Source organism: Ictalurus punctatus, unplaced genomic scaffold (assembly GCF_001660625.3).
Source record: "Ictalurus punctatus breed USDA103 unplaced genomic scaffold, Coco_2.0 Super-Scaffold_100, whole genome shotgun sequence".
NCBI lineage: Eukaryota > Metazoa > Chordata > Actinopteri > Siluriformes > Ictaluridae > Ictalurus > Ictalurus punctatus.
In genome coordinates this window covers 3,432,971-3,442,903 of record NW_026521086.1, presented here as the reverse complement: position 1 = coordinate 3,442,903, position 9,933 = coordinate 3,432,971, and the positions used below count along the sequence as shown (strand labels likewise).

At 43.3% G+C, this 9,933-nt stretch overlaps 4 protein-coding genes and 1 long non-coding RNA gene across 6 annotated transcripts; 4 read left to right on the top strand and 1 right to left on the bottom strand.

The window, feature by feature from the left end:
* The first annotated feature begins 1,208 nt into the window (after positions 1-1,208).
* On the top strand, positions 1,209-2,532 carry LOC128629771 (histone H2B-like). The gene has a single exon (XM_053678501.1). It carries the CDS (start codon positions 1,625-1,627, stop codon positions 1,997-1,999), a length of 375 nt encoding a protein of 124 aa, XP_053534476.1. The 5' UTR covers positions 1,209-1,624; the 3' UTR covers positions 2,000-2,532.
* A 936-nt stretch (positions 2,533-3,468) lies between these two features.
* LOC128629730 (histone H1-like) lies at positions 3,469-9,362 on the top strand. 2 transcript variants are annotated; one of them, XR_008394101.1, is made up of 3 exons: positions 3,469-5,809; positions 8,736-8,826; positions 9,275-9,362. XR_008394101.1 is itself a non-coding variant. In XM_053678480.1 (2 exons), exons 1-2 carry the CDS (start codon positions 5,211-5,213, stop codon positions 8,770-8,772), a joined length of 636 nt encoding a protein of 211 aa, XP_053534455.1. In that variant the 5' UTR covers positions 3,469-5,210; the 3' UTR covers positions 8,773-9,268. The 2 variants fall into 2 exon arrangements, 1 of the variants encoding a protein (XP_053534455.1); XM_053678480.1 differs by lacking the exon at positions 9,275-9,362 and having other exon boundaries at positions 8,736-9,268.
* On the top strand, positions 6,232-7,402 carry LOC128629742 (histone H2A). The gene has a single exon (XM_053678495.1). It carries the CDS (start codon positions 6,423-6,425, stop codon positions 6,807-6,809), a length of 387 nt encoding a protein of 128 aa, XP_053534470.1. The 5' UTR covers positions 6,232-6,422; the 3' UTR covers positions 6,810-7,402.
* LOC128629749 (histone H3) lies at positions 7,416-7,911 on the top strand. The gene has a single exon (XM_053678500.1). It carries the CDS (start codon positions 7,461-7,463, stop codon positions 7,869-7,871), a length of 411 nt encoding a protein of 136 aa, XP_053534475.1. The 5' UTR covers positions 7,416-7,460; the 3' UTR covers positions 7,872-7,911.
* LOC128629770 (uncharacterized) lies at positions 8,305-8,751 on the bottom strand. The gene is made up of 3 exons (XR_008394156.1): positions 8,727-8,751; positions 8,508-8,541; positions 8,305-8,376 (listed from the first exon to the last, which is right to left on the bottom strand). It is a non-coding gene; the product is annotated as an uncharacterized LOC128629770 (long non-coding RNA).
* Positions 9,363-9,933: the final 571 nt, after the last annotated feature.

Below are 9,933 nucleotides of genomic sequence, written 5' to 3'. Positions count from 1 at the left end.
TTCACTAACAAATTTAAAGATCTAAACATCGATTGGGTGAAAGACTCGAGCAAAGAAATATATCTTTTAATTGTTGATCGAGTTTATTGTAACCCTGTGGCTTTCAGAAATTTGGAGGAAGACCAAAACAAAGAATGTCTCCAAAATTTACAGAATAAAATCCTATCTGAACACCTGAGAGATACAACTTGGTTAGTCGCTGTAAGAAGGCTCCCAGTAAGAGCGGTTGTAAAATGGAGCTGTTTTGTAAAAACCAGTAAATGCCCGATGCCTAATTGTAATGAAGAGGAAACACTCGAACATTTCCTGTTAGAGTGTTATCGCGCTAAAGAAACATGGGCTAAATTAAAAATCATTGGTCTCAATATAGAAATAAATATGAACTCAATTTTCTATGGCATTTTTAAAGAAAATTGTAGCAAGACTCAGCATGACTTCATTTGGTTCATAATATGTTTGACTAAATCTAAACTCTGGAAAACAAGAGCCAGAATGACTATAAATCAAACGTTTATATCCAGTGATGTTGTATTCAAGGACATTCAAAAAGAGCTAAGAAGACTTAAAAGCAGCACATCTTGGTTTAAAGACTCTTCAGTGTGGGACTCTGTTTGCGTGTAATTGTACTTTGACTATGTAAGTTTTTTCTCTCCCTTTCTTTCTGAATATGACTTGTGTAAGATTGTGAATTTTGTATAATTTCAATAAAACTCATTAAAAAAAAAAAAAAAAAAAAGCAAGGGTGGTAAGGGACTCGGCAAAGGAGGCGCTAAGCGCCATCGCAAGGTGCTTCGCGATAACATCCAGGGGATCACCAAGCCAGCTATTCGCCGCCTGGCTCGCCGTGGTGGTGTAAAGCGTATTTCTGGTCTGATCTATGAAGAGACTCGCGGTGTGCTGAAAGTGTTCCTGGAGAACGTGATCCGCGACGCCGTCACCTACACCGAGCATGCCAAGAGAAAGACCGTGACCGCCATGGATGTGGTGTACGCCCTGAAACGACAGGGACGCACCCTGTACGGCTTCGGCGGTTAAACGCTCTAACACCGAACGACGCGAACACAACGGCTCTTTTAAGAGCCACCCACATGTCTAGAAAAAGAGCTGTTCCGTATGGGGGGAAAAAGGCTTTTTCTTTCATGAAACATAAGGTATCAAACGCTGTACACAGGTAGCGTAAGTGGTAGATCTATTTGTATTTTTTGTAATAAACTATATGTATATATATATGCACAGTATTCAATATTATAAACTGTTTGATTAATACGATTTAGAAAATGATTTTAGTATAAACTTACTTCTATATTTCTCTCTCTGTCTCATACACACGCATACATGCATATATAATATAAAACGATTTTTTCTCAAGCCAATTGTTTTTTCATAGTGCACGTTGTCCTGAAAGTACAAGGGCGGGAAGGGAAACAAAGCGTATCGGAGGAAGCATGGAGGGAGGGAGGAAACAGAGTGCAGTAGGAGGCGCCATGCAGGGGGAGGTATCGAATTGTGTCCAATCAAAAAAAAGGTGTCTTGTCTGGGCGTCATTAGCATGTGGGTCTGTAAATAGAGCGGGCGCGAGGCGGGCGCTAGTCATTTACTGTTCGTATACTCGAGGAGCAGCATCATGCCCGATCCAGCCAAGACCGCGCCCAAGAAGGGCTCAAAGAAAGCCGTGACCAAGACGGCCGGCAAAGGAGGCAAGAAGCACAGAAAGTCCCGGAAGGAGAGCTACGCCATCTACGTGTACAAGGTCCTGAAGCAGGTGCATCCTGACACCGGCATCTCATCCAAGGCCATGGGCATCATGAACTCCTTCGTGAATGATATTTTTGAGCGCGTTGCCGGTGAGTCTTCTCGTCTGGCTCATTATAACAAGCGCTCCACCATTACCTCCAGGGAGATCCAGACCGCCGTGCGCCTGTTGCTTCCCGGGGAGCTGGCCAAGCACGCCGTGTCCGAAGGCACAAAGGCCGTCACCAAGTACACCAGCTCCAAGTAAAGCGCGTTAACGCCGTCTTCATCAACCCAACGGCTCTTTTAAGTGCCACCCACTTTTCATACAAAGAGTAATTTCCTCTCTTTCGCTTTCTCTCTCGCTGTGTGTGTGTGTGTGTGTGTGAGAGAGAGGGAGGGAGGGAGGGGGAGTTCTGAAGCGATGCACTCCCGCGGATGTTCAGGCTTTTGGGTAATTCTAGCAGTCTGCTAAATGCAGAGATGAGTGAATCTAAACGGTTATAGCACGGTTTCGGGGGTTGTATAATCTGAGCAATGCAAAATGGGACTTTAGCAGCACAAAGTTATTCGTATTAAGATTGTAGCAACAGGAAGTAGTTGAAAATGGTTTTCTGATGGCACATAATCATTCTAAATCACGGGTGCCAAAACTTTTTCTTGTGAAGGGCCAAAAATCAAACTTGATTGAGGGCTGTGGGGCAAAAGTAGTTGCATTATACCAAACTGTATTATATTAAAATTAAAGTTGCCATGGTTCTCATTTATCATTTCATAATATTTACAAATAAATCAATTAATAGAAAATGTTAGTCTGTATCTGCTTCACTAATGCAGTTTTATTTTCAGAGTTCTATAGTTCAATGAAACTTATAGTATAATTAAAACATAGAACCAATCCCATTTTTTAATACATGTTCAACACCTAATGCCTGCAATATCAGTGACCTCTAATGAGACACATGAAGCTGGACCTTATTTTTCAAAAGTTTTTCCAAATTGGGATGCAGTGGACTTACTGTCAAAGTCAAGATATTATGGAGGTGAGAGTCAGTTACTTTACATCTCAGTTTACACTTGTTTAAGTTCATCAGACTGAAAGTCTGTTCACAGTGGTAGGTACTGCCAAACAGAGACAGCATCACTTGTGCCTGTTTGCACATCTTTGGGAACCTGTTTGCTGGGACACATTTGTAGAAGTGTGTCAAGGGAAGGGACCTGAACTTGTGTTTGAGTTCTGAATCACACTGAAGCTCAATTGGTTCCATCTGTAGATCATCACTGACTGTGTCCACACTGATGGTGAAAGGTTGAACAAACCACTCAAAGTCAGATGCAGTGTGTCTGAAGTCCTCAAAGCGACTGTCAAACTCCTGGATAAGGTTGCTGAGAACAGCATCATACTCAGGTACCTTCTCTTTCATCATGCCTGCCTCTCTAAAACAGGGAAAATTGGCTAAATTTCCTGGATGTGGAGATGAGCGAGAGAGGAACAGTGTGAGACAGGGAGTGAAAGAAGAGAGAGGGAGGCAAATAGAATAAATAACTGACAAAATGAGGAAATTAATCCATGATAATTTAAGAGAACTTTGACACAAAATTTATCAGCTTGATTAACAAAAAAACCCAAAGCTGACACCACTGGATATAAATGCTAACTAAATATAGGTATTAATAATAACAATAACTGCACATAAAATTATGGTGCATATTATAATTGTGAATGTTACCTGCTGAGAGATGTCTTCTGAGCAGCAGTACTTTTTGTTTGTAGGCTCTGACGTGATAAAAAAGCTGGGTGATAATCTGGTCTTTTCCCTGGAGCTGAACATTTAAAACATTGAGCAGCTCTGTGACGTCCACCAGGAAAGCCAGGTCAGAAAGCCATTTCTTATCCATGGGCTCTTGAATACTACCAATCTTGCTTTCCTGAAAAGCTCCGATCTCATCACGCAGATCAAAAAATCTCCTGAGAACTTTTCCTCTGCTCAGCCATCTAACCTCCTGGTGGTACAACACATCACCATATTGCACATCCATCTCATCCAACAGTACCTTGAACTGCAGGTGAGAGAGCACCTTGGAGCGTATATCATTCACAATTTTGACGACGTCACGCATCACATCCACAAGCCCAATGGATTGGGCACATAGCTGTTCTTGATGTAAAATACAGGAAATCTGATAGCTGGCCCGTGTGGCACTTTCTTGAGCTGATGAAGGACGTAGCAGCGCGCTCTGCTCAGATCGAAGTTTAGCAAGCAGCTCGTTAGCCTTCTGTTTTATGCCTCGCCGCTGTCCTTTGAGAAAGCTGAAGAAGGTTTTGTTTCATAATGACGGATTTTGTACTCTTTCAAAACAGCAACTGACTGCTTGCAAACTAGACACACTGCCTTTGAGTTGATTTCAGTAAATAAAAAGTCAACTTGCCAAATCTTTTTAAATTTCCTCTTGTCTGTGTGCCAGTGCCTGGATCTCTCCATTATTACCTGTTTGTTGACTGTCGCAATGAACGCTGGCCTTGAAGTATGCATATACATTAAATAAAATTCTAATTCTTATTCTCTACATTTAATTTCAATTTACATTTTTTGTAGCTCAAAAATAATAATAAAAAAATGTTAAATTAGAAATGAAGATCAGCATCAATTAACCCGCCCCTTCTCACACATGGCATGGCGGGCCAAATCAAGTCACCACGGGCCAACTTTGGCCCACAGCCCGTAGTTTGGGCATCTCTGTTCTAACTGTTGTAGTAGCACATAGTCATTTGAACTAATGTGACATTAGCACAAAGTCATTCAAAAGAGTGTTCTAGTAGCACATAGACATTGAAAAGAATGTTCTAGCAGCATGGAATACAACACACACACACACACACACACACACACACACACACACACACACACACACGGCTATAGCGGAGCCTATAGTCACGCGCGCTGTGCTTTACACGGCCCCCAACGCGCTCTGCTTCCGATACTACACACACCACTCGACAGCTGCAAAGACATCAGGCTCGTTCCCAAGGCTCCTCTTTAACTCGGCCCAGAACGCATACGACGGCCGTGCCTGCTTTTCGCCGGTTTTTACACACCACATCGCACCAAATGCGCAGCCCGCCGGCTTGAGTACAACGCGCGCCGCGCCTTTTCATGTGCGCTGCGCGAGACTGTTGCTCTCTAGCCGGCCAGGCCGGGCCACGGGGGAAACGAGAAAGCCCGTCCTCGCTCAGCGTGTGCTTCAACGTTTTGAATCTCGTCTTGCGAGTGGGATTTTCACCGAGAAATGCCACGAGAAAACACATCTGAGCGCGCGCCGCGTCCGTGCATTCATTCAGCGGCGCCCCGAGTTGAGTCTACAACGCTCTCATATCTGTTTTTAAGACCAGCCCCCCGGCCGCGGGGAGGGAGGATCATCCTGAGTTACACACTAACGTACAGCGTACGACTCGTGTATTCTACGCAGTTACAAGAGAGATGGCAGAAGTCGCACCCGCTCCCGCCGCCGCGCCGGCCAAAGCGCCCAAGAAGAAAGCAGCTTCGAGAGCAAAAAAAGCCGGCCCTAGCGTCGGCGAGCTGATCGTCAAAGCCGTTTCCTCGTCTAAGGAGAGGAGCGGCGTGTCTCTCGCTGCCCTGAAGAAAGTGCTGGCTGCCGGCGGATACGATGTGGAGAAGAACAACTCCCGCGTCAAGATCGCCGTTAAGGGTCTCGTGACTAAAGGCACTCTGGTGCAGACCAAAGGGACCGGCGCGTCTGGCTCTTTCAAGCTGAACAAGAAGCAGACCGAAGCCAAGAAGCCCGTGAAGAAAGCCGCGCCCAAAGCGAAAAAGCCCGCCGCTACTAAGAAGCCCAAGAAGGTAGCGGCCAAGAAACCCGCCGCCGCGGCCAAGAAGTCTCCTAAGAAGGCGAAGAAGCCCGCCGCCGCCGCAAAGAAAGCCACCAAGAGCCCGAAGAAGGCGAAAAAGCCCGCGACCCCTAAAAAGGCAGTCAAGAGCCCCAAGAAAGCGAAAGCTGTCAAGCCCAAGACCACAAAGCCTAAAGCGGCAAAGGCGAAGAAGGCAGCACCCAAAAAGAAGTAAAGACGTTTGTTTCTTTCATGCTTTTGTTCCTTAAACGGCTCTTTTAAGAGCCACCCATATTTTCCTTTAAAGAGCAACATTTTCAGTCAAGCTTTATGTAATCAAAGCAATACACGTTAGAAACATACAATAGTATGGATACGCATATCTGCTACATATGTACACATAACCACACGCTGATACTGATTAGAGTACAGTAGAATAGAATCCTGATCGTGATTCCTAAACGTCATTCCTGACCTCCAGAACGATCACAGAATATGTAGGATAACATATTGATACATAATAAATCAATGTTAATGATAAGAATAAATAAATTCAGTATATAGTTGTTAGTTCGTGCTTTTGTATGAATATTCCCTTCTGTTTTCATTCGCGCTCTCTCTCTCTCACACACACACACACACACACACACACACACACACACACACACACACAAGCACAAACAGGGGTGGGAGGGGTGACGCTGGAATTCGACGTCCTGTTTGTGATTGGCTAATCTGCCATTGCGTTCTTAGCGAATAAGAGAGTGGCCGTTTTGTCTATATCACGGAGAGCTCGGGGTGGAACGTTTATTTCGGAGTTGTTCGAACAGATTTGAGCATCAAGATGAGTGGCAGAGGAAAAACCGGCGGAAAAGCTAGAGCTAAGGCCAAGACTCGTTCATCCAGGGCTGGACTTCAGTTCCCCGTGGGACGTGTGCACAGGCTTCTGCGTAAAGGCAACTATGCCGAGCGCGTCGGTGCCGGCGCTCCGGTCTACTTAGCCGCAGTGTTGGAGTATCTGACCGCTGAGATCCTGGAGTTGGCCGGTAACGCCGCCCGTGACAACAAGAAGACCCGTATCATTCCCCGCCACTTGCAGCTCGCCGTGCGTAACGACGAGGAGCTGAACAAACTGCTCGGCGGAGTGACCATCGCTCAAGGTGGTGTACTACCGAACATTCAGGCTGTGCTTCTGCCTAAAAAGACCGAGAAGGCCGTCAAGACTAAGTAAACTCGTCCACTGCTGCTTTGTCAGTACCCAAAGGCTCTTTTAAGAGCCACCATCTCTACTTCAAAAGTGCAATTTTACACCCGTTTTTCTACTGAAAGTGTGCACTAGAAAGTCAGCACGTTTGAAATGAAAACAGAAGCGTTATACTTTGCTAATAATTATGTGATAACGTTAAGTAGTAGTAGTAATAGTGGTAGTTAGCGTGTTGTCTAAATGAAATCTGAGGAGTGAAATTGTGCACTTTTAAGACAGCATATTTATAAATAAAAAAAGGACGATAATTTTGTAGTCATGATTTAATACCATATTTAAGTAATGACTATGAGAACAATAGCAGTTAGCGTGCTGGTTAAATGAAGTCTGAGGAGTGAAAATGGTTTGTGACGGCGTTGTGTGTGTTCCTAATGAACAAAGCATTTGTATTAGAGAGCGCGCCAATAGAATAGAATTGTGGCGGGCGTCTTATGTTTCGAACGGTGGCAGAGAAGACGGTCCAATAGTCAACAGGTGACGTAAAAGGTTCTATCGAATAGCAGACGAGCGCGTTCGAGACGCCCAATCAACGCAGGGCGGCGTTATGGCTTAAAAAGGCCGCGTTCGCGCGCTCCGTTTATTCTGTTTTTATATCCGCGAAGTGCAGAGTTTGACGCTATGGCAAGAACCAAGCAGACCGCCCGTAAGTCCACCGGTGGCAAGGCGCCAAGGAAGCAGCTCGCCACTAAGGCTGCCCGCAAGAGCGCGCCGGCTACCGGCGGCGTGAAGAAGCCTCATCGTTACAGGCCTGGCACCGTGGCTCTCAGGGAGATCCGCCGTTATCAGAAGTCTACTGAGCTGCTCATCCGCAAGCTACCCTTCCAGCGCCTGGTGAGAGAAATCGCTCAGGACTTCAAGACCGACTTGCGTTTCCAGAGCTCGGCCGTCATGGCCCTGCAGGAAGCGAGCGAGGCATACCTGGTCGGTCTGTTCGAGGACACCAACCTGTGCGCTATCCACGCCAAGAGAGTGACCATCATGCCCAAGGATATTCAGCTGGCCCGCCGTATTCGCGGAGAACGCGCTTAAACCACAACTCCGTCTAATAAACACAAAGGCTCTTTTAAGAGCCACTTCCTCGTCTCAGAAAACAGAAAATTTTCTTTCTTCGGCAGTTTCATTATTAGAACGTGGTACAGAGATAAAATGACACTTTTATATATATATTTATATATATATATATATATATATATATATATATATATATATATATATATATATATATATATATATATATATGCATGTTTTTGTATATATATGTTTAAATTGTTTAAATAAAATCAAGGTTTATAAAAACAAGGTTTTATATTAAATATAGTGCTATGAATATTAATGTTTGTTTTTATAGATGAGCCGTTAATTGTGGTTATGTCCGAACAATACAATGCACAGTAATGAGCTGTGTCTGTAAAATAGCCCAAACCTACCTTCAGTTTCAGGCGGCGTTGTGTATTGCGTTAGATGGAGCTTGACTGCCCTCGTGTGGCCAAACTCGGGAACGGCGATTTTCTAGAAGCGGATTTCTGGGCAAGAACTATTACATGATATTATTATTAATCTCTCTCTTCCCTTTTGTCCCGTCCATGATAATTATTGTTGTTATTTAACAATTGTAGACATGAGCTCATGTTAAAATGAATAAATAGGGAATAAAATGGTAATAACCTTATATATTCTCGAGCGAAATAGACGAGGCCACCTAGGGAACACATGAAGTTACGTAGGAGCAGTGATGAGAATGAAATGACTAATAATATTAAGAAAGACATTAATAATGTTAATATTAGCAATTAATTTGTGTAATTTATTATGATAACTATACTGCTATGTACATGATATAATGTTAATGTGTTAATATGTTTTAAATGTGTGTTGTCCTTATACCGTGTCTAGGTCAGTCTCCCCGGCGCGCGCGCACAGACATATGTAGTCAAATCGGAGGAGCGAGCCATAAGATCTGTTATGACGTCACGTTCAGAGTTCTGTAAGTTTCCTGATGGTATGCTTGACGGTTGTTCCCTTTATGACGCCGCGAATGTCGAGGTTTTTAAACGTTGTGGTATCAGAGCGGGCCTCTGTATTCATTTGAACGGAGTAGTATTTAATCATTGGTCTATCTAACCTTTTCATGTGCTTAGTTTCTTTGTTTGTTCATCTGTCGTGTTTAAGAATGGACATTGAAATAATATATCCAGATATGTGTACAGCTGCTGTGTGACAATGTAAACTTAAAAAAAAAAAAAAAAAAAAAACATTTCCATGTCTAGAGAATAGGGTATGTTCTTTAAAAAAATAAATCATAATGATGATGCTGTTAAACATTTCAGAAGCTCCGTGTATTGTCCTTGATACGTGAAAACTAGACAATGCACAGTAATAACGCTGATGAGCTGCGTCAGTGTAAAATAGCCCAAAGCTACCTTCTGTTTCAGGCGGCGTTGTGCTGGATGGAGCTTGACTGCCCTCGTGTGTCCAAACTCAGGAACGGCAGTTTCCCTGAAGGGGTATTCTGTTCCAAGTTTTGTGGTAATTAGCCAAGAAATATTACGATTACTATTACTCTCTCTCTCCCCCTTTTTAAACCCGTTCATGATAATTATTGTATACATTACCTTTATTTTTGTAATGTTCTTCCCTATTTGTGGATATTCTCGAGTGAAATAGACGAGGCCATGTAGTTACCTAGGAGCAGAGTCTAAAATATATTTTTGAAGAACCTCAAACTATTATCATTTGCTATACTATTGATCATTACGTTACATACATCTTATTCGTATATGGAAAGTACTTAATGAAGATAATATACTTTATATTTTTTTATGTAACCATTCAAGTATTTGTTGAAATGCTTTTGTTACTGATAAATACATGTACATTTAAATTGATTTTGTTCTGTCTGTGATTTTGTAGATCTGGATGTTCAACTGGTCTCAGATCAAGCATCCTCCTCTGTACTGACTCCACAATCCCCAGCTTCATCCCATTCATCAGATTCCACAATTGTCCTGGAGTCCAGAAGAAAGAGGAGGAACCCAACAGGGTTAATGGAGCAGAATGAAGCAAGACAGGTAAGCTTTGAATAAATGCATTT

Bases quoted from the DNA above. Each gene is read 5' to 3' on its own strand.
- LOC128629771 (XM_053678501.1), top strand. From the start codon at position 1,625: ATGCCCGATCCAGCCAAGACCGCGCCCAAGAAGGGCTCAAAGAAAGCC.
- LOC128629730 (XM_053678480.1), top strand. From the start codon at position 5,211: ATGGCAGAAGTCGCACCCGCTCCCGCCGCCGCGCCGGCCAAAGCGCCC. The intron at 5,810-8,735 runs GTAAAGACGTTT...TACCGTGTCTAG, and splicing joins AAGGCAGCACCCAAAAAGAA to GTCAGTCTCCCCGGCGCGCG.
- LOC128629742 (XM_053678495.1), top strand. From the start codon at position 6,423: ATGAGTGGCAGAGGAAAAACCGGCGGAAAAGCTAGAGCTAAGGCCAAG.
- LOC128629749 (XM_053678500.1), top strand. From the start codon at position 7,461: ATGGCAAGAACCAAGCAGACCGCCCGTAAGTCCACCGGTGGCAAGGCG.